Source organism: Heptranchias perlo, chromosome 20 (genome assembly GCF_035084215.1).
Source record: "Heptranchias perlo isolate sHepPer1 chromosome 20, sHepPer1.hap1, whole genome shotgun sequence".
Taxonomy (NCBI): domain Eukaryota; kingdom Metazoa; phylum Chordata; class Chondrichthyes; order Hexanchiformes; family Hexanchidae; genus Heptranchias; species Heptranchias perlo.
Window position 1 is genome coordinate 49497285 of NC_090344.1, and position 26454 is coordinate 49523738.

The 26454-nt window shown below is 44.4% G+C and overlaps 1 protein-coding gene across 8 annotated transcripts in view; it reads right to left on the reverse strand.

Annotated features, from left to right (window-relative positions):
• The window catches only part of LOC137335843 (zinc finger MIZ domain-containing protein 1-like), a 212301-nt gene that overhangs the window by 23269 nt on the left and 162578 nt on the right, over positions 1-26454 (reverse strand). For 7 of the 8 annotated variants that reach the window (XM_068001307.1, XM_068001311.1, XM_068001308.1 and 4 more), the window contains 6 exons: positions 24592-24864; positions 11926-12108; positions 8655-8735; positions 5526-5697; positions 4718-4859; positions 971-1181 (listed from right to left, as the gene is read on the reverse strand). In XM_068001307.1, the coding sequence (XP_067857408.1) occupies positions 971-1181; positions 4718-4859; positions 5526-5697; positions 8655-8735; positions 11926-12108; positions 24592-24864 (1062 nt within the window). The remainder of the gene's footprint in view (positions 1-970; positions 1182-4717; positions 4860-5525; positions 5698-8654; positions 8736-11925; positions 12109-24591; positions 24865-26454) is intronic. The other variant, XM_068001309.1, reaches the window with a different exon arrangement.

Consider the following 26454-nt stretch of genomic DNA (forward strand, 5'->3'; position numbering starts at 1 on the left):
AGAAGATCTACCTCTCTGTGTACATTCACATCTAAATCCTGACAGGTGAACAGATCTGGAACTGCATGGACATTCAAGCTGCTTGGCCATGCAGCTTGAATGTCCATCTCTTCAAATATTGAAAAAGATGCAGGTACTGAGATATATGGAGGTCCCTCATGGACAAATATTGGGTTTTTGTATTTTCCATTAAGATTTGATCGAGCTGAAACTAAACCGTGCGATCCCCAAGCTATTCATGTTGTAACTAATAAAAGTAATCTTATTACAATCTATGGAGTGCCACAACATGATCAATTTACTATTTCAATAAGGCTACTGGACGTAATGCTGAGGACATACAAGGCAGATTCTGACTTAAGGGAAAGGGAGAAAATTGGATGAGTCAACATTCTTCTGCGGATTAAAATTGTACTGTTTGATATTGGAAACTAACACATTGATAGGAAATTCCTTTGTCTGCACCAACCCGCTTAATGTATAGCACTATTTCAACACTCGAGTTTTCAACACCCAACAGCCCTCAATACAGAAAATGTCCCATGGTGCTTCTCAGAGGAGAGATCGATGCCGAGCAGCGGTGGAACAGTTAGGCAAGATGATCGAAAGCACAGTCAAAAATATAGGCTTCGAGGAGGGGAAAGGGAAATCTCGAGGGAGTGGGTTTTTTAGTGAGGCAGGATCAGAGAGTAGGGCTGAGACAGCAGAAGGATCCGCTATTGATGGTGAAGCAGAAGGAAATGGGATGCAGCGGAGGTCAGGAATGGAAGACCGAAGAATACAGGCTGAGAGGTGGGCTGGAGGAGGTTGCAGAAGTAGTGTGGGGCGTTTATAAACGAGGACAAGAATTGTGAATTTGATGTGTTGCGGGGGGAGGGAGCTGAGAGCCAGTGAAGCTCAGCAAGGATGATGGTGACAGGTGAAAATAAAGCAAAACTAACAATCAACGTCGGACAGCAGTGGTACTTACACAGCAGCAGGCAGTCACAGTGATCTGAATGGTGTTCCTCCCAGGCTGGCACACATGTTTCAAGTAGAGAGGTTTGTGGGAAGTTTTATTGTCGCCTCGCTCTATTGTGAGGGGTGTAGCATTCACGCTAACCTGTACAGAGGCCGGCCAGTTTGTGTTCATCTGTCTGTCTTCGTGATGATAACATTTGAATTGAAGCTCCAGATCCGGCCTGAAGGAAATATTTGGAGCAATGTGCATGAAAACAAATCCTTTTTCCTGGGCTTTTTTTTATACTGAAATCAGAATGATTAGTAAAAACACATATTGTATGCCACCTCCCCATTTTTTGGTAGTGAGATGCCTTTTAAAAAAAAAAAAACTTTTTTGTGAATTGCGCTCTCATCAGAGTGAGGGGTGTTAGTGCTAGGAATGGAGCACTTTCCATTTCAGGCACCCAGTGTCAGCATCAAGCACTCCCAAGTCAGATGCAGCATGAGCCAAATACAGACTGAAGCTCCATTTACCCTGTCCCATAAAGCACTCCCAGGTCAGGTGCACTTTTACCTCAACAATGTGCCTCAGCCGCAACTTCAGAACAGCGCTCCCCTACTGCTCCAGTGGGATAATTTTCCATTTCCCAGGCCAGCCACCTCGTGGCCTTTTGAGTGAGATGATGAATTTAGTGGTGAATTAGGTGTAGTTTTGTGCTGTGGGCCTTGTTCGGTCAGAACTAGGTTGAGACGGGTCAAACTCATTTCATCTGGAGTTCTTCCATTCAGCAGGGAGGAACTGTTTATCCCAGCGGACTGGGCTGCATTTAATGGTCTCTCCTTGGGAGGGCGACCCTGTTCCCAGACCTTTGTCAGAGCAGCACTGAATCAGCTCCCGGAAGATACAAAGCAACTCTGGTAATTGTCCTTCTCTAACTGTCAGGAGGAGACTTGGCTACTTCTGGCAAAACGGTTCAGATAAAGGGCTTGATGGGTTAGTGGAGGGGCGGAACACAGTTGCGTTCCGCCCTCTATCATAACGCCCATTGATACTCCAATGGGCAGTACTGCTGTGCCATCTTAACCATTACATCGTTTAAGACATTGCAGTGATTTGCTATTTATCATTCTGCTTGTTAACATTATGAAAATATATCTCTGCTGAAAGTCTATTGGGCACCGCCTGTTATGGTACCGAGCCACACAGACCAGAAGGTTCCAAGTCCAAATTGCAAGTCTGTGCTGTGTCAGCCAAGGGAGTAACAACTGAGCTCCCCATTCCTGGATTGAAGGTTGAAAAAAAAATATCAGCAAGGGTTCCAGCATTAAACAAATACCAATTTTCTAGACTCCCATATGAAGAATTACTCCAAGACTGAGGTTTCGGAGGTGCACTGGCACCTGTGAAACCGTTCCCTGGAATCAAAAAAAAACATTGGGGCATTAGAGGATAGTTCTGTTTCTGAAAGTACAGAATATGCAGGCTACAGTAAAACCCAGGTGCCTGCAGGTAAAATTAATCTGGGATTTGTAATTCAGACTCATGGATTTCAATAAATTCAATTATTTTCTTGTTCGTGTCAAACTGACGTGGACTTTTACAGCAAGTGCTTCTGGCTGGCAGCTTTTAGCAACTGACTGCCCTTTTTGCAAAAAATATGCCAGAACTATATGTAGTGGCAGTAACTCCCACACCTCCAGATGTATCTCTGTGTCATCTTTGATTATTCAGCCAAGTCAAGATTTAGCTCTCGCCTTTATAATGAGCACATCACCATGACTGCAATGCAGCAAGAAACAGAGGAAACACCCAAAACTGAAGAAAATCAGTGCAGTAATGAGAATCCAGTACTGGCTGCGTGGCACTGGCTCCACAGTACTGCCTCACTGATGCTGGTTCCATGGTGATGCACATGCAAAACCTCGAATGCAAATTTTTTCAGGAAAGGATGCTCGCAAAGAGTCATCAATATTTAGAATCGTCTTGCACAGAGGAAATTGGGAGTTAAATATGTTGGATTCATTCAAGGTAAAAAAATTAGATGATGCGATTGGGAGGCAGTAACTTTTCCCCTCCCCGACAAGGATAAGTTAAGACAGGCCGATTGGTCTTGTGATCAAGACTAAATTAATTATTTAATACTGTGGGAAACTCAGCTAATGATTACGACAGACAGCGGGCCTATAAAACAGGTGTTACTTTACAGAAATACACCAGCCATCAAGAGACTGTGCAAACCTGATTGCATGTGACCTCTGAATAGAAGTGTAGTGCAGTGAATTCTGCACGGTGACTCTGTCACGCCATGAAGTAAAACTGCCTCCAGGGTGAGGTCATGCCAGGATCTATTCAGAGACAGTACATCACATCATCTTCTCCATGATGCATTTATGGATATGTCAGTCACTGTCGGTGCATAAACACATACAGAGCCAACCAGTCTCTCTTGCACACATGCACAGGTGCTGCAATGTGAAAATTCACAAACACACATTACCCTCCCCACCCCCCCCCAATTGTGGGTAAATGCACCATCCAGTTTGGTGACCACAGAGACCAGAAAGGTCCCTGGTCTGTGCTGAATTCGCTACAATGAGCCTCCGTGCCCTCGGCTGGAGTTCGTGGGGAAATCGGCAAGGTCCTGATCTTGATCCTGATTTCTATTCAGTGGCCCATGATGGAAGATGCTCAGATGTGAATATCGAGTGAGAAGAGGTTTGGTCTTGGCTGCGATACCTCCTACGGTTGTGCAGTCTGCCAACACTCATTCTCTAGGCTCGCACATTAAGAATAGTTACTTGGACGAGGTATCAGATGGCTGCCAATGCCTGTGGAACTGTATCCAGTCACGAGGGGACCCTGCCAGCATGCAGACAGGTCAAGTAAAGCTCCAGGATTCAATATGAACCCAGACATTACCGTGGGCAAATTCAGCAATGAAGAGAAGTAATATTGTTCAATGTGACAGATACCTACTGAGGTGGAAAAAACAACACAAGGTCATTCTTCCCCTTCCCAAATTTTCTCCCTGACTCCCGGAGGTGCTCAGTATTGCTGTACTATTTCATAAGCAGGGGTTGCACAAGTAGCTGTTTGACTGTGAAAGGAAGCACAGCGAAGCTCAGTGCTATTCTCATCACACATGCAGGAGTGGGAAGCCAAAGGGTTCAGCTATATTCCAAATTTAGTGTCACTTGCCCTGACTTCAGAGAGAAGTAGTGTGAGGTTCCCTGGAGGAGCACTTGGGTTATCACCACTAAGTGTCATTACAATGTGGGGCCAAACTGGATGTAAAAAGTGTTCAGGCAGGCGGGTGGCCATAGACACTTTTTAAACTTACCTGTAGATGGTGGAGATATTTCCCCTCTGCGCTCTCTAAACACTTTTAATTGCCAGGAGAGGAAATGTGTGCATGCGCAGAGGTTTCTGCTGGGCTGAAGAATTCCAGTCAGAGCCAGGCAGTGTTAACGATCCACTGGCTGGCTAGAACCCATACTGAACCTGTTGATCTCACAATGGCAGCACAATTTAATTCCCTTGTCTTGAGCTCAGGGGTGCCAAGACAAACTGTCGTGCCCCGAGGGCAGATCTCAACTAAATTTTTTTGGACAATTAGAAATGAGTTAACTATGAATTATTAATATTTCAGGAAGGACAGATTCTCCTAATATGAAAACACGTCAACTGACAAGCTCTGGAAATGTGAAACTTCACGTTTTAATTGGATTTCCCACCACCCTATCTCTTTGATACCCTCTTTTATCCCCCACTCACCTCCACATTAGAGTCTGATGCACAGAATGGCGCAGGTGAAAGACGTGGTTGCTGACAGCAAGATTGTGCTCTAACCGGAATGGTTCCAATACAACACCATCCCGCACGGGGAATGTCAATCGCAGCTCATCTGCAGGGTTTGCTGCAATCAACAAAAGCCATCTTGTCAGATTCTGTTGTTCTTATATTTCCAATACCATTTAGTTCTTGTACTACAATACAAGGTACTAACTATCACCATTAAATATAAACTGTGCCTTCAAAGTCCTTGTTTCCAACAAATCACTCACTGTCTCCCACTCCAGCTGTTCTTCCTGGTACAGTCGCCATCTTTGCTCCCTTCGGTCTGAGGGCTGCAAACTGCAGTGCACCTGTTGCACGACAGGTCCAGTCATTCATTGGCAGATTGACTTGACCACATCAACCATTACTGTACCGTACTTTTTCGGACAAATCCTCCTACTACTCCATGATTGTCCCGGAAGCAACGACAACCCAAAAGCTCCTTTTATCGACGATGAACTGCCTCTTCATACCCCTTCCTCCTGCCTCCTCACCTCCAACGCTAAGTGCAAAAGACTCATGGATTTCTTCATCTCTAATATTGAGACCATTTGTATCGTTGCCTCTACCATTACTTCCCCTTCCTCTCTACTCTTACTCCTGCCTTTCCCCAGGTCTCTAACCCACCTTACCTTGGATCCCCCATCATTCTGCAGTTTCTCTCCAAGCTTCCATCTCCCAGGCTTTCCCCAAGTTCTACTCTTATGTTATCGTGTGTGATTGCATGACAGAAGCTCATACTTACACGAAGGGGGTGGAGGAAGACTATTCAGGTTGGGCTTTATGTCAGGGAGAAAGGGTGATTTGACATCCTGGTTTGGTGACATGTATGGAGGAATATTGCTTCCTGGAGTCATTGGAGGTGTTGGGTTTCCTGATATGGGAGAATTGGGGTAACCAGGCATTGATCTTGCAGGCTGGAAAATAAAGTTTGTGGATTATTTCCGGTTTAAATATGCAACCCAGGTTAACATTCAGCAGTCATAAACCCTCGACTCCTCTTCAGAACACTACTGAATTTAGGGAGAAACTGACCGTCACTATTTTTCAAAAATGTAATTTCCTTAAGTTCCCACTCCTCATCACTCTCCAGTGTCTCCTTCTGGAAAGTGTCCGTGTGGAGACAGGATCAGGTTCATCCATGATTCCCTCCGTAGTCAAATAGCCTGCTAACGCTCAATATAGCGTCTAGTCTAGTCAGTGATTCTGTGCTCCCAGTGGGGAGTCCCCCTTGATGAGAGCCTGTGTTGGAGAATCGGTGTGAGTGATATAGCGCCTTCACCAGTCAGTGCTCCCATCAAACGACACTTCCCGCTGGGAGCACAGGATCACTGATTTACCCTCAGTTCCCAGCAAGAGGCAACACTTACAGGAGGAAAGAAAACTGGAGAATGGTCCTTTTCAAATTAGATTACCAGCAGTTTGAAGAAATTGTGATAACAAGGATAACTGGTTTGCACTATGTTCCCCCTCTATAGATCCAATGCTAATATCAATAGTGGAAGGATGATAGTGAAGGAGGGAGTGTAAAAAGTTTACATTGATAGACAGATTGTGTGCACACAGAAACGTAGAAAATAGGAGCAGGAGTCGGCCATTCGGCCCTTCAAGCCTGCTCCGCCATTCAATATGATCATGGCTGACCCTCTATCTCAATACCATATTCCCGCTCTCTCCCCATACCCTTTGATGCCTTTTGTGTCTGGAAATCTATCCAGCTCCTTCTTAAATATATTCAGTGACTTGGCCTCCACAGCCTTCTGTGGCAAAGAATTCCACAGGTTCACCACCATCTGAGTGAAGAAATTTCTCCTCATCTCAGTCCTAAATGTCTCACCCCGTATCCTGAGACTACGACCCCTCGTTCTGGACCCCCCAGACAGGGAAAACATCCTCCCTGCATCCAGTCTGTCTAGCGCTGTCAGAATTTTATATGTTCTCATTCTTCTAAACTTGAGTGAATATAGGCCTAGTCGACCCAATCTCTCCTCATACGTCAGTCCTGCCATCCCAGGAATCAGTCTGGTGAACCTTTGCTTCACTCCCTCTATGGCAGGTATATCCTTTCTTAGGTAAGGAGACCAAACTGCACACAATACTCCAGCAAAGCCTTTGACAAGGTACCGCATGGTAGGTTGTTACATAAGGTTAAATCTCACGGGATCCAAGGTGAGGTAGCCAATTGGATACAAAATTGGATTGACGACAGAAGACAGAAGACAGAGGGTGGTCGTAGAGGGTTGTTTTTCAAACTGGAGGCCTGTGACCAGCGGTGTGCCTCAGGGATCGGTGCTGGGTCCGCTGTTATTTGTTATTTATATTAATGATTTGGATGAGAATTTAGGAGGCATGGTTAGTAAGTTTGCAGATGACACCAAGATTGGTGGCATTGTGGACAGTGGAGAAGGTTATCTAGGATTGCAACGGGATCTTGATAAATTGGGCCAGTGGGCCGATGAATGGCAGATGGAGTTTAATTTAGATAAATGTGAGGTGATGCATTTTGGTAGATCGAATCGGGCCAGAACCTACTCCGTTAATGGTAGGGCGTTGGGGAGAGTTATAGAGCAAAGAGATCTAGGAGTACAGGTTCATAGCTCCTTGAAAGTGGAGTCACAGGTGGATAGGGTGGTGAAGAAGGCATTCAGCATGCTTGGTTTCATTGGTCAGAACATTGAATACAGGAGTTGGGATGTCTTGTTGAAGTTGTACAAGACATTAGTAAGGCCACACTTGGAATACTGTGTACAGTTCTGGTCACCCTATTATAGAAAGGATATTATTAAACTAGAAAGAGTGCAGAAAGGATGCTACCGGGACTTGATGGTTTGACTTATAGGGAGAGGTTAGATAGACTGGGACTTTTTTCCCTGGAGAGTAGGAGGTTAAGGGGTGATCTTATAGAAGTCTATAAAATAATGAGGGGCATAGATAAGGTAGATAGTCAAAATCTTTTCCCAAAGGTAGGGGAGTCTATAACGAGGGGACATAGATTTAAGGTGAGAGGGGAGAGATACAAAAGGGTCCAGAGGGGCAATTTTTTCACTCAAAGGGTGGTGAGTGTCTGGAACGAGCTGCCAGAGGCAGTAGTAGAGGCGGGTACAATTTTGTCTTTTAAAAAGTATTTGGACAGTTACATGGGTAAGATGGGTATAGAGGGATATGGGCCAAGTGCAGGCAATTGGGACGAGCTTAGTGGTATAAACTGGGCGACATGGACATGTTGGGCCGAAGGGCCTGTTTCCATGTTGTAAACTTCTATGATTCTAGGTGTGGTCTCACCAAGGCCCTGTATAACTGCAGTAAGACATTCTTGCTCCTGGACTCAAATCTTCTTGCAATGAAGGCCAACATACCATTTGCCTTTCTAACTGCTTGCTGCACCTGCATGTTTGCTTTCAGTGACTGGTGTACAAGGACACCCAGGTCCCTTTGTACATCAACATTTCCCAATCTATCACCATTTAAATAACACTCTGCCTTTCTGTTTTTCCTTCCGAAGTGGATAACTTCACATTTTTCCACATTATACTGCATCTGCCATGTATTTGCCCACTCACTCAACTTGTCTAAATCGCCTTGAAGCCTCTTTGCATCCTCCTCACAGCTCACAATCCCACCTAGTTTTGTGTCATCAGCAAACTTGGAAATATTACATTTGGTTCCCTCATCCAAATCATTGATCTATATTGTGAATAGCTGGGGCCCAAGCACTGATCCCATAGATACTATGAAACTCCAAATGATACATTACATTTAATTACAGAAAAACTGACTCCTCAAAACCTGAAGGATTGAATGGCATACACAAAACTCATCTGCTTTCATTATCCAGTGCTGTAAGTTAGAGATGGATTGCAAAAACTGTACATACCCCATTAATATTGGCCTGAGTGTAATTGCTGTAGTTGCCACCTGCGAAGCTGTTATTCTGCCCATTATACTGCTCAGATGGCTGTAAAAGAAAAAGGCACAAGATATGCTACCATCAACAGCTCCAAACATCACAGTACCATTTATCACCAAAACAGTTCTTTTGGTCAAAATCATGAGGGTCAGAGGCAAAGACTTTATTGTGTCTGTTTTCTTCCTTCCTCTCCTCTTCTCAAGAAATCTGTGGACACTACTTATCATCCAGTTCCTCATCCAAATTGTTGTTCTTTGTATGTAAGCTTGGGCAGTGAAGCACCAAATTTAACTTGGGGTGAGAATCAGGAGCGTGGCAAGCCCAGGGGCAGGGGAGGACAAAACATTCCTTGTGGGGCCCGGAGCAAAGTAAGAAGACGTACCTTTTTAGACCTCTTCTGGCCCCAACTCCTCTTCCCGCTAAGTTGACCTGGCAGGAAAGCCACAATAATTTCCCCGCTCAAGCCCACGTTAAAATAGCAGTCGGGGTCCCAATTACATCATCAGAGCCTGATCTGCATATTTAAAGAAGGACCCCATCTGGTTTCCGTTGGATGTCCGTCTCACCTGCTCAGAAGAGCAGGTTAAAATCGTAGCCTGCGGGGGGATGTCAGCGGGTCAGTCCCACATGCGACTTCAACTGCCCGCCCGGTTTCTGTTGGATGGACAAGGTTAAAATTGTCCGTTGTGTGTCAGTACACTTTTCTGTCTTGGGGTTCATCACGGCCAAGCCCAATCCTGTCGTCGTGTGATCTGCATCCAGCAGGGGTAACTCAATAGTGATCAGTAATTGGAACCCTGCCAGAATTTTTCTCTATCCTGCTCAGTGGAATTTGTAGCGATGCCTACTGCAATGCTGGCTCACAACAGCTAGCTAGCACAGACCTTCTGATAATTTCTAGCATTTTCTGTTTTTATTTCCGATTTCCAGTATTCAGTGCTTTGGTAATACAGTGGAGCCGATATGATAAATATCTGATGCGAGTTTCACAGGATTGTGGTATAATGCAGATTTATTAGTGTTGCAGAGCACTTTACAAGAAATCCCCATGTCACTAATTGGGACTGTGAAGACACAGCGATGCCGTCTCTCAGTCAACGATTAACAATTGTGGCTCAACCCTCCAAAGATTGAAGGACAAATTTCAAAAATTTAACAAGGCTACAATCTGGATATAAAAACAGAAAATACTGGAGTTACACAGCAAGTCTATCAGCATTTGAAGAGAGAAACGAACAGGTCAGTACTTCAGGTGGAGAACCAGTTTCGCCTGAAATGTTAATGCTTTCTCTTTCAGATGCTGGCAGATCTGCTCTGTATTTTCAACATGTTCTGTTTTTATTTCAGATTTCCAACATCCTTTTCATTGTTACAATTTGGGTTTTACTCCAATTAAGAAATCACTGCCTCTTTCACTAATTGCAGATGATCATTATTCCAGTTGGAAAGTGAAGCTGATAGGTGTGTGTCAGCTTGGCTCGATACGCAGCCACAAGCTTGTGGGTCTCTGCCCATACCAGTGTTTGAGCTCGCTTTAGGAGTCAGTGGGAGCACGCTTGCCTCTCAGTTGGAAGGTTATGGGTTCAAGACCAACTCCGGAGACTTGAGCATGTAATCCAGACGGATACTTCAGCGTAGTACTGAGGGAGCACTACTGCGCTGTCAGAGTTGCCTTCCTTCGGATGAAACGTTAAACCAAGCCACCGTCTGCCCTCTCGGGTGGACATGGAAGATCCCGTGACACTATTCGAGGAAGAGCTGGGGAGCTCTCCCCGTGTCTGGCCAACATTTATCCCTCAACCAACACCACTAAACAAACAGATTATCAAGTCATTTATCTCACTGCTGATTGTGGGATCTTGCTGTGCTCAAACAGCACAGTGTGTTTCCCCACAGTGACTACACTTCAAAAGTGCCTCATTGGCTGTGAAGCGCTTTGGGATGTCCTGAGGTCATGAAAGGTGCTGTTTAAATGTAGGTTCCTTCTTTCTCATAATTAGGTTGACAGTGCAGTGCAGTATCGTGGGAATGTTACATTGTTGGAGGTGCTGTGCGTTGGCATTCATCTGCCTGTTCCAGTGACTCATTTGAATGTTAAAGATCCCATGGCAGCATTCGAAGAATTTGGGTATGGATAGCTACGGGATTTAAGGTAATTTCACCACTCCTACACTCAGTGGGGAGCTGCTTTCAAAGGGAACATGAACCATAGCCAGGGTCACAACAGTAGTGCTAATTCTCCAATCTGGACTTTTATAATAGTTTTATAATTCTTTACACAATAGCCAATTCCCACAAAGGGAGGTGATGCCTTTTAATTAACCTGTAGAGTAAATTCATCAATTCCACGATCCTGGTAGGGAACCATGCTTGAAGGGAGTGCAAAAACGTTCTTGGACCTAATTCATTATGTTAAGCACTTTGAAATGTTTTGATGTGATAAGGCCGTACATTATAATAAGTATTTATAGGAACAGGAGTAGGCCATTCAGCCCCTCATGCCTGCTCCGCCTCTTGATAACATCATGGCTGATCTGTGATCTAACTCCATATACCTGCCTTTGGCCCATATCCCTTAATACCTTTTGGTTGCCAAAAAGCTATCTATCTCACATTTAAATTTAGCAATTGAGCTAGTATCAATTGCCGTTTGTGGAAGAGAGTTCCAAACTTCTACAACCATTTGTGTGTAGAAATGTTTTCTAATCTTGCTCCTGAAAGGTCTGGCTCTAATTTTTAGACTGTGCCCCCTACTCCTAGAATCCCCAACCAGCAATTTATAATTGCTAAAAGTAAAGAACTTGCATTTATAAAAATTTGTTCTTGGGATGGGAGTGATGTTGACAAGGCTGCATTTATTGCCCATCCCTAATTGCTCCGATAAGGTGGTACTGGGCCTTCTCCTTGAACTGCTGCAGTCCTTGTGGTGATGGTGCTCCCGCAAGGCAGGAAATTCCAGGTTACTGACCCAGTAAAGATGAAGGAACGGCAATATATATACCTGAGTCATGATGGTGTGAGACTTGGGAGGGTAAACAGGAGCGTGCTGGTGTTCCCATGACATTGCTGCTGTTGGAGGTCAGGGGGCAATGCCTTTCATCCTCAGGAGCTTCACAGCTAACAAATTACTTTTGAAATATAGTCACTGCTTTCATGTAGGCAAATGCAGCAGCCAATTTATGCATGGTTTGAAGTTTAAAAATGGAATTTCCATATTCAATGCTACTTTCTTTCTTACCTTGTAATACTGCCCCATTGAGCCTGGTGGCATCGGGTACTGTCCTGTGTTTTGCTGGCCTGGCATCCTATGAGCAGGATAGTTGGGAGAAGGAATAGATCGCTGGGGGTTCGCGGGAGCATACTGGCTGGGTTGGCTAGCGTACTGGCTGTTTGGACCATATTGTTGCCCTGGATAGCTCTGCTGCAGGAGATTAAGAACAGAGCTATGAGTTAATAATGTTAGCAGGCTCCCCTCTCACCAAAACAACCCCACGACAAAAACTTTTAAAAATAGAGAACATTTTCTGAAATCAAGCGCAAGACTGTCCAAAGATAACAGAACGTGCAGTCCAGCCGAGTGTCACCAGAGCAGAAAATCTATAGATTTTGGATTCGATTCCAGATTTAGTGCAACATTTTAACATGAGGAGTATGTACATTAACTGGGTGTTGGCCGGGTCTATGTATTGTCCGGGTACAGGCCAGTTCTCTATTTTACCCAGGTATCTGCCAGTTCTGTGCATTACCCGGTATGGACAGTTCTGTATATTATTCGGTATCGGACAGTTCTGTGTATTATTCGGTATCTGACAGTTCTGTGTATTATTCGGTATCGGACAGTTCTGTGTATTATTCGGTATCGGACAGTTCTGTGTATTATTCGGTATCGGACAGTTCTGTGTATTACTCGGTATCGGACAGTTCTGTGCATTACCCGGTATGGACAGTTCTGTATATTATTCGGTATCGGACAGTTCTGTATATTATTCGGTATCGGACAGTTCTGTGTATTATTCGGTATCTGCCAGTTCTGTGCATTACCCGGTATGGACAGTTCTGTATATTATTCGGTATCGGACAGTTCTGTGCATTACCCGGTATGGACAGTTCTGTATATTATTCGGTATCGGACAGTTCTGTGTATTATTCGGTATCGGACAGTTCTGTGTATTATTCGGTATCTGCCAGTTCTGTGTATTACTCGGTATGGACAGTTCTGTGTATTGTTCGGTATCGGACAGTTCTGTGTATTATTTGGTATCGGACAGTTCTGTGTATTATTCGGTATCGGACAGTTCTGTGTATTATTCGGTATCTGCCAGTTCTGTGTATTACTCGGTATGGACAGTTCTGTGTATTACCCGGTATGGACAGTTCTGTATATTATTCGGTATCGGACAGTTCTGTGTATTATTCGGTATCGGACAGTTCTGTGTATTACTCGGTATCGGACAGTTCTGTGTATTATTCGGTATCGGACAGTTCTGTGCATTACCCGGTATGGACAGTTCTGTGTATTACCCGGTATCGGACAGTTCTGTGTATTATTCGGTATCTGACAGTTCTGTGCATTACCCGGTATGGACAGTTCTGTGTATTATTCGGTATCTGACAGTTCTGTGCATTACCCGGTATGGACAGTTCTGTGTATTACCCGGTATCGGACAGTTCTGTGTATTATTCGGTATCGGACAGTTCTGTGCATTACCCGGTATCGGACAGTTCTGTGTATTATTCGGTATCGGACAGTTCTGTGTATTATTCGGTATCGGACAGTTCTGTGTATTATTCGGTATCGGACAGTTCTGTGTATTATTCGGTATCGGACAGTTCTGTGTATTATTCGGTATCGGACAGTTCTGTGTATTACTCGGTATCGGACAGTTCTGTGTATTATTCGGTATCGGACAGTTCTGTGCATTACCTGGTATGGACAGTTCTGTGTATTACCCGGTATCGGACAGTTCTGTGTATTATTCGGTATCTGACAGTTCTGTGCATTACCCGGTATGGACAGTTCTGTGTATTATTCGGTATCTGACAGTTCTGTGCATTACCCGGTATGGACAGTTCTGTGTATTACCCGGTATCGGACAGTTCTGTGTATTATTCGGTATCGGACAGTTCTGTGCATTACCCGGTATGGACAGTTCTGTGCATTACCCGGTATCGGACAGTTCTGTGTATTATTCGGTATCGGACAGTTCTGTGTATTATTCGGTATCGGACAGTTCTGTGTATTATTCGGTATCTGACAGTTCTGTGCATTACCCGGTATGGACAGTTCTGTGTATTGTTCGGTATCGGACAGTTCTGTGTATTGTTCGGTATCGGACATTTCTGTGTATTACCCGGTATCGGACAGTTCTGTGTATTATTTGGTATCGGACAGTTCTGTGTATTGTTCGGTATCGGACAGTTCTGTGTATTATTCGGTATCGGACAGTTCTGTGTATTACCCGGTATCGGACAGTTCTGTGTATTGTTCGGTATCGGACAGTTCTGTGTATTACCCGAGTATCGGACAGTTCTGTGTATTATTCGGTATCGGACAGTTCTGTGTATTACCCGAGTATCGGACAGTTCTGTGTATTACTCGGTATCGGACAGTTCTGTGTATTATTCGGTATCGGACAGTTCTGTGTATTATTCGGTATCTGACAGTTCTGTGCATTACCCGGTATGGACAGTTCTGTGTATTGTTCGGTATCGGACAGTTCTGTGTATTGTTCGGTATCGGACATTTCTGTGTATTACCCGGTATCGGACAGTTCTGTGTATTATTTGGTATCGGACAGTTCTGTGTATTGTTCGGTATCGGACAGTTCTGTGTATTATTCGGTATCGGACAGTTCTGTGTATTACCCGGTATCGGACAGTTCTGTGTATTGTTCGGTATCGGACAGTTCTGTGTATTACCCGAGTATCGGACAGTTCTGTGTATTATTCGGTATCGGACAGTTCTGTGTATTACCCGAGTATCGGACAGTTCTGTGTATTACTCGGTATCGGACAGTTCTGTGTATTATTCGGTGTTGGACAGTTCTGTGTATTACCCGGTATCGGACAGTTCTGTGTATTGTTCGGTATCGGACAGTTCTGTGTATTGTTCGGTATTGGACAGTTCTGTGTATTACCCGGTATCGGCCAGTTCTGTTGATGATTCCTTTTTCGCCAGTTCTGTGTATTACCCTGTATCAGACAGTTCTATGTATTACCCAGGTAACTGCCCGTTTTATGTATTACCCGATATTGACCAGTTCTGCGTTTTATCCAGGTATCTGCCAGTTCTGTGTATTACCCAGGTATCTGCCAGTTCTGTGCATTACTCGGTATCAGACGGTTCTGTGCATTACTCGGTATCGGACAGTTTGTGTATTAATTGGTATCGGACAATTCTGTGCACTAATCAGTATCTGTCAGTTCTGTGTATTACTCGATATCAGACAGTTCTGTGTATTACCCGGCATGGACAGTTCTGAGCATTATTCAGTATCGGATAGTATCTGTGTATTGTTCGGTATCGGACAGTTCTTTGTATTACCCGAGTATCGGACAGATCTGTGTATTACTTGGTATCGGACAGTTCTGTGTATTACCCGGTATCAGACAGTTCTGTGTATTACTCGGTATCGGACAGCTCTGTGTATTACTCGGTATCGGACAGCTCTGTGTATTACTCGGTATCAGACAGATCTGTGTATTACTCGGTATCGGACAGCTCTGTGTATTACTCGGTATCAGACAGTTCTGTGTATTACCCGGTATCAGACAGCTCTGTGTATTACCCAGGATCGGACAGTTCTGTGTGTTACTCGGTATCGGACAGTTCTGTGTATTACTCGGTATCGGACAGTTCTGTGTATTACTCGGTATCGGACAGCTCTGTGTATTACCCGAGTATCGGACAACTCTGTGTATTACTTGGTATCGGACAGCTCTGTGTATTACTCGAGTATCGGACAACTCTGTGTATTACTCGGTATCGGACAGTTCTTTGTATTACTCAGTATCGGACAGCTGTGTATTACTTGGTATCGGATAGCTCTGTGTATTACCCGAGTATCGGACAGTTCTGTGTATTACTCGGTATCGGACAGCTCTGTGTATTACCCGAGTATCGGACAGTTCTGTGTATTACTCGGTATCGGACAGCTCTGTGTATTACTCGGTATCGGACAGCTCTGTGTATTACTCGGTATCGGACAGCTCTGTGTATTACTCGGTATCGGACAGCTCTGTGTATTACTCGGTATCGGACAGCTCTGTGTATTACCCGGTATCGGACAGTTCTGTGTATTACTCGGTATCGGACAGTTCTTTGTATTACTCGGTATCGGACAGTTCTGTGTATTACACGGTATCGGACAGTTCTGTGTATTACTCGGTATCGGACAGCTCTGTGTATTACCCGGTATCGGACAGTTCTGTGTATTACACGGTATCGGACAGTTCTTTGTATTACTCGGTATCGGACAGCTCTGTGTATTACTCGGTATCGGACAGTTCTGTGTATTACACGGTATCGGACAGTTCTGTGTATTACTCGGTATCGGACAGTTCTTTGTATTACTCGGTATCGGACAGCTCTGTATATTACTTGGTATCGGACAGCTCTGTGTATTACCCGAGTATCGGACAGTTCTGTGTATTACTCGGTATCGGACAGCTCTGTGTATTACTCGGTATCGGACAGTTCTTTGTATTACTCGGTATCGGACAGCTGTGTATTACTTGGTATCGGACAGCTCTGTGTATTACCCGAGTATCGGACAGTTCTGTGTATTACTCGGTATCGGACAGCTCTGTGTATTACCCGAGTATCGGACAGTTCTGTGTATTACTCGGTATCGGACAGCTCTGTGTATTACCCGAGTATCGGACAGTTCTGTGTATTACTCGGTATCGGACAGCTCTGTGTATTACCCGAGTATCGGACAGCTCTGTGTATTACTCGGTATCGGACAGCTCTGTGTATTACCCGAGTATCGGACAGTTCTGTGTATTACTCGGTATCGGACAGCTCTGTGTATTACTTGGTATCGGACAGCTCTGTGTATTACTCGGTATCGGACAGCTCTGTGTATTACTCGGTATCGGATAGTTCTGTGTATTACTTGGTATCGGACAGCTCTGTGTATTACTCGGTATCGGACAGCTCTGTGTATTACTCGGTATCGGACAGCTCTGTGTATTACCCGAGTATCGGACAACTCTGTGTATTACTCGGTATCGGACAGCTCTGTGTATTATTCGGTATCGGACAGTTCTGTGTATTACCCGAGTATCGGACAGTTCTGTGTATTACTCGGTATCGGACAGTTCTGTGTATTATTCGGTATCGGACAGTTCTGTGTATTATTCGGTATCTGACAGTTCTGTGCATTACCCGGTATGGACAGTTCTGTGTATTGTTCGGTATCGGACAGTTCTGTGTATTGTTCGGTATCGGACATTTCTGTGTATTACCCGGTATCGGACAGTTCTGTGTATTATTTGGTATCGGACAGTTCTGTGTATTGTTCGGTATCGGACAGTTCTGTGTATTATTCGGTATCGGACAGTTCTGTGTATTACCCGGTATCGGACAGTTCTGTGTATTGTTCGGTATCGGACAGTTCTGTGTATTACCCGAGTATCGGACAGTTCTGTGTATTATTCGGTATCGGACAGTTCTGTGTATTACCCGAGTATCGGACAGTTCTGTGTATTATTCGGTATCTGACAGTTCTGTGCATTACCCGGTATGGACAGTTCTGTGTATTGTTCGGTATCGGACAGTTCTGTGTATTGTTCGGTATCGGACATTTCTGTGTATTACCCGGTATCGGACAGTTCTGTGTATTATTTGGTATCGGACAGTTCTGTGTATTGTTCGGTATCGGACAGTTCTGTGTATTATTCGGTATCGGACAGTTCTGTGTATTACCCGGTATCGGACAGTTCTGTGTATTGTTCGGTATCGGACAGTTCTGTGTATTACCCGAGTATCGGACAGTTCTGTGTATTATTCGGTATCGGACAGTTCTGTGTATTACCCGAGTATCGGACAGTTCTGTGTATTACTCGGTATCGGACAGTTCTGTGTATTATTCGGTGTTGGACAGTTCTGTGTATTACCCGGTATCGGACAGTTCTGTGTATTGTTCGGTATCGGACAGTTCTGTGTATTGTTCGGTATTGGACAGTTCTGTGTATTACCCGGTATCGGCCAGTTCTGTTGATGATTCCTTTTTCGCCAGTTCTGTGTATTACCCTGTATCAGACAGTTCTATGTATTACCCAGGTAACTGCCCGTTTTATGTATTACCCGATATTGACCAGTTCTGCGTTTTATCCAGGTATCTGCCAGTTCTGTGTATTACCCAGGTATCTGCCAGTTCTGTGCATTACTCGGTATCAGACGGTTCTGTGCATTACTCGGTATCGGACAGTTTGTGTATTAATTGGTATCGGACAATTCTGTGCACTAATCAGTATCTGTCAGTTCTGTGTATTACTCGATATCAGACAGTTCTGTGTATTACCCGGCATGGACAGTTCTGAGCATTATTCAGTATCGGATAGTATCTGTGTATTGTTCGGTATCAGACAGTTCTTTGTATTACTCGGTATCGGACAGTTCTTTGTATTACCCGAGTATCGGACAGATCTGTGTATTACTTGGTATCGGACAGTTCTGTGTATTACCCGGTATCAGACAGTTCTGTGTATTACTCGGTATCGGACAGCTCTGTGTATTACTCGGTATCGGACAGCTCTGTGTATTACTCGGTATCAGACAGATCTGTGTATTACTCGGTATCGGACAGCTCTGTGTATTACTCGGTATCAGACAGTTCTGTGTATTACCCGGTATCAGACAGCTCTGTGTATTACCCAGGATCGGACAGTTCTGTGTGTTACTCGGTATCGGACAGTTCTGTGTATTACTCGGTATCGGACAGTTCTGTGTATTACTCGGTATCGGACAGCTCTGTGTATTACCCGAGTATCGGACAACTCTGTGTATTACTCGGTATCGGACAGCTCTGTGTATTACTTGGTATCGGACAGCTCTGTGTATTACTCGAGTATCGGACAACTCTGTGTATTACTCGGTATCGGACAGTTCTTTGTATTACTCAGTATCGGACAGCTGTGTATTACTTGGTATCGGATAGCTCTGTGTATTACCCGAGTATCGGACAGTTCTGTGTATTACTCGGTATCGGACAGCTCTGTGTATTACCCGAGTATCGGACAGTTCTGTGTATTACTCGGTATCGGACAGCTCTGTGTATTACCCGAGTATCGGACAGTTCTGTGTATTACTCGGTATCGGACAGCTCTGTGTATTACTCGGTATCGGACAGCTCTGTGTATTACTCGGTATCGGACAGCTCTGTGTATTACTCGGTATCGGACAGCTCTGTGTATTACTCGGTATCGGACAGCTCTGTGTATTACCCGGTATCGGACAGTTCTGTGTATTACTCGGTATCGGACAGTTCTTTGTATTACTCGGTATCGGACAGTTCTGTGTATTACACGGTATCGGACAGTTCTGTGTATTACTCGGTATCGGACAGCTCTGTGTATTACCCGGTATCGGACAGTTCTGTGTATTACACGGTATCGGACAGTTCTTTGTATTACTCGGTATCGGACAGCTCTGTGTATTACTCGGTATCGGACAGTTCTGTGTATTACACGGTATCGGACAGTTCTGTGTATTACTCGGTATCGGACAGTTCTTTGTATTACTCGGTATCGGACAGCTCTGTATATTACTTGGTATCGGACAGCTCTGTGTATTACCCGAGTATCGGACAGTTCTGTGTATTACTCGGTATCGGACAGCTCTGTGTATTACTCGGTATCGGACAGTTCTTTGTATTACTCGGTATCGGACAGCTGTGTATTACTTGGTATCGGACAGCTCTGTGTATTACCCGAGTATCGGACAGTTCTGTGTATTACTCGGTATCGGACAGCTCTGTGTATTACCCGAGTATCGGACAGTTCTGTGTATTACTCGGTATCGGACAGCTCTGTGTATTACCCGAGTATCGGACAGTTCTGTGTATTACTCGGTATCGGACAGCTCTGTGTATTACCCGAGTATCGGACAGCTCTGTGTATTACTCGGTATCGGACAGCTCTGTGTATTACCCGAGTATCGGACAGTTCTGTGTATTACTCGGTATCGGACAGCTCTGTGTATTACTTGGTATCGGACAGCTCTGTGTATTACTCGGTATCGGACAGCTCTGTGTATTACTCGGTATCGGATAGTTCTGTGTATTACTTGGTATCGGACAGCTCTGTGTATTACTCGGTATCGGACAGCTCTGTGTATTACTCGGTATCGGACAGCTCTGTGTATTACCCGAGTATCGGACAACTCTGTGTATTACTCGGTATCGGACAGCTCTGTGTATTACTCGGTATCGGACAGCTCTGTGTATTACCCGGTATCGGACAGTTCTTTGTATTACTCGGTATCGGACAGCTGTGTATTACACGGTATCGGACAGTTCTTTGTATTACTCGGTATCGGACAGCTCTGTGTATTACTCGGTATCGGACAGTTCTGTGTATTACACGGTATCGGACAGCTCTGTGTATTACCCGAGTATCGGACAGTTCTGTGTATTACTCGGTATCGGACAGCTCTGTGTATTACCCGAGTATCGGACAGTTCTGTGTATTACTCGGTATCGGACAGCTCTGTGTATTACCCGAGTATCGGACAGCTCTGTGTATTACTCGGTATCGGACAGCTCTGTGTATTACCCGAGTATCGGACAGTTCTGTGTATTACCCGGTATGGGACAGCTCTGTGTATTACTTGGTATCGGACAGCTCTGTGTATTACTCGGTATCGGACAGCTCTGTGTATTACTCGGTATCGGACAGCTCTGTGTATTACTCGGTATCGGACAGCTCTGTGTATTACCCGAGTATCGGACAACTCTGTGTATTACTCGGTATCGGACAGCTCTGTGTATTACTCGGTATCGGACAGTTCTGTGTATTACTCGGTATCGGACAGTTCTTTGTATTACTCGGTATCGGACAGCTGTATATTACACGGTATCGGACAGTTCTTTGTATTACTCGGTATCGGACAGCTCTGTGTATTACTCGGTATCGGACAGTTCTGTGTATTACACGGTATCGGACAGTTCTGTGTATTACTCGGTATCGGACAGTTCTTTGTATTACTCGGTATCGGACAGCTCTGTATATTACTTGGTATCGGACAGCTCTGTGTATTACCCGAGTATCGGACAGTTCTGTGTATTACTCGGTATCGGACAGCTCTGTGTATTACTCGGTATCGGACACTTCTGTGTATTACTCGGTATCGGACAGCTCTGTGTATTACTCGGTATCGGACAGTTCTGTGTATTACTCGGTATCGGACAGCTCTGTGTATTACTCGGTATCGGACAGCTCTGTGTATTACTCGGTATCGGACAGCTCTGTGTATTACTCGGTATCGGACAGCTCTGTGTATTACTCGGTATCGGACAGCTCTGTGTATTACTCGGTATCGGACAGCTCTGTGTATTACTCGGTATCGGACAGCTCTGTGTATTACTCGGTATCGGACAGCTCTGTGTATTACTCGGTATCGGACAGCTCTGTGTATTACTCGGTATCGGACAGCTCTGTGTATTACCCGAGTATCGGACAGCTCTGTGTATTACCCGAGTATCGGACAGTTCTGTGTATTACTCGGTATCGGACAGCTCTGTGTATTACCCGAGTATCGGACAGTTCTGTGTATTACTCGGTATCGGACAGTTCTGTGTATTACTCGGTGTCGGACAGTTCTGTGTATTACTCGGTATCGGACAGTTCTTTGTATTACTCGGTATCGGACAGCTGTGTATTACCCGAGTATCAGACAGTTCTTTGATTAAAGAAAGTTGAAGCTTGCACGACAGTAACTTTTAAAATCCAGCACTGGCTGCCCCATGTATCAAGATTAAACTTATTCTATGCTAATTTATGGAGCACTAAGATTCTAGAATCATTTGACAAAGATGAAAACCATCATCCAAGACTGAGATGATCAGAGGCTCATGATAACCCAGTGGTGCTATGGATTTGAGAGTCAGGAAGCTCCACTTTGGCAGTGTGACAAACTGCTGCAGCAGAGTTGGAGCAGTTCATCTTGTGACTGCATGAAAATACCTGCACTGCTGCCAACCTACTTATTAAGGTCGACCAAGAGACAAAAAAGGGTGCAGACAGAGGCAGAGAATAAAACTGATACATAGGAGGGATAGTGATAGTGAGAATGAGAGGGCAAGTGATGGAGACCAAAAGAGAGGATAGGGATAGAGAGAGGGAGTTATAGAGCCTCATGTGAGAGAAGGGTAGTGATAGAGAGAACGGGTATAATCGAGAGACAGAGAGTCAGTGAGATTGCCCATGTCACCAAGTTCCCCGAGATGTGGAGAATCTCAGTGGATACAAAGATAGAATGTGAGAAAACATTTTCTCTGCTGTTATGTTTAATTCTTTTTAAATCTATCACAGAGTGCTGTGTAATGTCTTGCTGCAAACTCCTAACCGGCTATCTTATAAACTGGGGTCTGTGTAATATTTGGCTTGTTTTAATGTGCAGTGTTTACCAGCAGTGATGTGCTAAAAATGTCTTCATTCACATTAGTCAGTGTCTCTTATAATTAACTTTAAACAAACTGAATAAAAAAACCTTCTACAACGCTTAGACAGTATTCATTATTTAGCAAAAATGAACCACAAGTGCCATCTCTTCAGTGGCTCTGTTCAGCTTTTAACACCCGTTAGTGCATGGGAAGTTTAGACTGGAAAATGTACATTTAGCTTTCAACAACACACATACAGATTACATCGGGAATGCCATGACCGTTTAAGCAGCTTTATACTATGGATTGACTACAGCTAATTGCAGATGCACGGTTCTCTGTCTGCACTCCACATTGTAAACCTACAGCATCGTGGGCCCAGAAACGTGGATAGGGTTGTGGTGTTGGACAGTTTAATTACAGCAAATGCGAGAGTTGCTCTTTTGTGTTCTAACTCTGGGGCTCCATGTTCACAGTGGAGCTACAGTTCACGATGCAGAGGGCAAAAAGGGGGAGAGTGACGGACAAAGGCAGCTCTCCTGAAAAAGGAACAAAAGTTCTGATATAAAATGTAAAAGCACCCTAAAGCTGTACAATGGACAGCAACATTTTGTGACATGCTGGCTCAGGAGCTGGCAGTCATGGCATTCTTTCATGGTGTCAAGCCTGCTAATTTGTGGTTTTCATGGAAAAATGGACAGACTTGCAGTTTAATTGCCAAAACACCAATAAAATTCCATAATGTCAGGTAATGAACAGAATTTGACTTATTTAGTCACCACAAACCAGTGCCATTGATTCTCTCAATGTACCTCCCTCCCAGTAGGCAATCCGTTTACACTTTTGAAGAAATGGGGCTCACTTGCCTGCCAAAATTAGTGCCCGTCTCTACCAAATCTATCTTCCGCTCTGACAGACAGGGATCTAATTTAATATTTAAATTTCTTGGCCACTTTATTCAGATGTTTTTACATCTGAAATGTGGAATCCCATCAGAGGAAAGCAGAACACAAGGCATCCAACCAACAGGTTCAACACCCCAGATTCAATCTATTCAACAAAAAAAAATGTTTTTGTTTTCTTTCCTCCTCTCTTGAAGGCACAAACTGTTGCTAGGGTAGAGTTCCATGGATACCAGCAGACCAATGGTACCTTACCTAAGTGACCGTTCTTCATCTGTGAACCAAGACATTGAGTGATTTTGTCTCCCTCTCAGCAATTGCCTGGACTCCACTTTTCCCCTCCCCTGTCAAGATAGTGCAGATTGGGAACTCACCTTATCAACCATTGTAAACAATTTTACAACACCAAGTTATAGTCCAGCAATTTTATTTTAAATTCACAAGCTTTCGGAGGCTACCTCCTTCGTCAGGTGAACGATGTTTCACATCGTTCACCTGACGAAGGAGGTAGCCTCCGAAAGCTTGTGAATTTAAAATAAAATTGCTGGACTATAACTTGGTGTTATAAAATTGTTTACAATTGTCAACCCCAGTCCATCACCAGCATCTCCACATCATGCTTATCAACCATGTGAGAGCATACATCCAATCATGGTATTCTGGAGCGCACAAGAGCTTTGCCACCATTTTTATTCTGGGCTTTAGCAGGTTAGAGTGATGCTGCTCAAAATATAAGAGCTAAAGTGAGTTGGGTGTTTCTGCTGACAGTAGCAGCCTTCCCGTGTTGGATATGAGTAAAATAAATCATAATACTCTGGAAATTATGACGAACAACCTTACTGTACCAACGCTTAATGGTCTGTTAAAACAGCGGTGAGAGGAATTTAGTCTGAATGCATTAAGTATTTGTGAGATAACGTTTCTCAGACTTATACCCTCAAGTGGCTTTTCATGTGTTAGAACAAAGTTGTCGTAGTCAGCACTCTAGCTTAAAGGGGATGGAAGTTTTCTTTAGATAAGGACATGTGCATGGCATGGTAGTCGGAGAGCGGGATGTGGGGGTGCAACAGTGATCCTGCATATGCCGAGTTATCACTGGTCTCAGGCGTGCTGTCATGGGGAACTAGTGAATAGAAATGGCCATTTCAACAGGGGAGGAAGGTGGGGGGGAATAGTCCCTTTCCCAGTCCCAGTTTCTTTGAGGAAAGGCATGGTAGCAAGTTGCCAGCCAGTGTAAGTGGTGCGTGGGTTCAGCTAAGATAGGAGATGCCTTTGAAAGAGGGTATCACAATTTGGAAAAAAATATATAAGGAAAGCTACAAGGATGTGTACATTTTCTCAGTCTGGGATTAGCACTAATAGATGTAGCCAGCAAGAATGATTCAACAAGCTTACCTCACTGACGTATGGCCTCTTTACTCCTTGCCCAGGCATCTGCTGCGTTGGACGGGGTCCCGGGTATCCATGCTGTGGCATTCGCTGGCTTTGTGCACTGAACATGGGGTTGATACCGGGAGGCCTTGAATGGTTCATGGACATATGTGATATACCCGATGGTCCCATTGCACCAGCCATTCCTCCTGTGGTCATTCCAGCTGACATCTGGGGTGGACCTCGAGGGCCTGAGTGAGTCATGTACTGGTTATTATAGGACTGGGCTGCACTTATCTGAAAAAGAAAAAAGCTGATTAAAACATACGTTAAGTGTTTCGCTGAAATCCCCGAGTGCTAACGTCCCAGACGACTGACATTTACTGTGCCATATAATCGGAGAAGGTCCCAGGTTTGATCCTTTGTGCTGAGTTGGCTGATCTCCAGTAGTAGAATCGCTACAATTGGCCTTAGAGCTCCTGGGCTAAGGAAGGAGAGGAAAAGAAGATCATCCATCATTCCTGCTCCTGACCAGTGGTGATTACTGGAAGTGCACGTTTGTGGACACTGGCAAAAGGAAGACCAACAAAATGGCATACAGACACTCACTGCCGAGGCTCACACACTTGTACCTGTCCAACGACTGGCACTTTGGAACTGTATGTACCTCAGCGAGAGGCAGCGGCTTCAGGGGAAGAGGGGAGAAAATCACAGGGGGAGGAAACAGTATTGACTTTTTATTTGATACAGGTTGATGGGATTGTTTGGATGTATCACAGTGGCAGTGCCAGTTACAAACTTGAATTTGAGTCTCAGACTTGACTGATAATCACACTTGAATTTGTCTGAGGGAGTAGAGGCATCCTACAACATATGGACTCAATCTGGCCCAATAGGCATTCCAAAATAAATATACTGTCCTGGCCACACTCAGAGCAGCTGAGAGGCCGATGTCAGCTTGGCTCAGTGGGTAGCAGTCTCACGTCTAGATCAGAAGATATGGTTTGAAGCCCCACTCCAGGACTTGAGCACATAATCGAGGCTGACACTTCAGTTCTGAGGGGGTGCTGCGTTGTTAGAATTGTTGTCCCTTCAGCTCAAATGTTAAACCAAGGTCCTCTCTGTCAGTTCAGGTGGATGTTAAGGATTCGTTGGCACTATTCAAAGAAGAGCAGTGGAGTTCTCCTGGCCAACATTAATCCTTCCATCAAAATACCACAGGTGATAAAACAGGTGAACGCGGCCATTCATCTCTTATTGTCTGTGGGATCAGAATGGTTTCTGCCATAACAACAGTCACTGTATTTCAAAAGATAATTCATTGTGTCGAAAGTGCATTAGATATTATAATGTACCATATGAAAGAAAATATTAATATCTAAAACTGCAGTCATATTTGCTGTTTGACCTCCTAACTCAGACCAGTGATACTGACTAAAATAGCTGCACTCCCACATATGTCACAATATCATTCCACTAACACAGGGCTGCCTCTGTACTTTCCCATTTCATCTCCCACTTGTCATAATGCAGTGGAATTACTTCGGACTCATCAGAGTCCAGGTGGTCTCTGCTGGTGGGTGTGAGACAGCACACAGCATCACACATCAAAACAAAGAACTGTTTTGTTAACACTACCGCTGTTGAGAAGACATTTTCAGAAAAAAAGCAAAATGTACCAAAACATACATGGAACAACAGTGTTATTTACATTAAATCATCTTCCTGTAGAAGAGTGTAAAGGATTTATTTACAACAAATCAAAACACATTAATTAAATCCCACACAGTCCTTAAAGGCCGAGCATGTAAAAGCACTACCAGCTGCAGCTCTAAACCATCCAGACCAGAAGTGTCCCAGTTCAATTCCCAGCTAAGTTAGCTCATC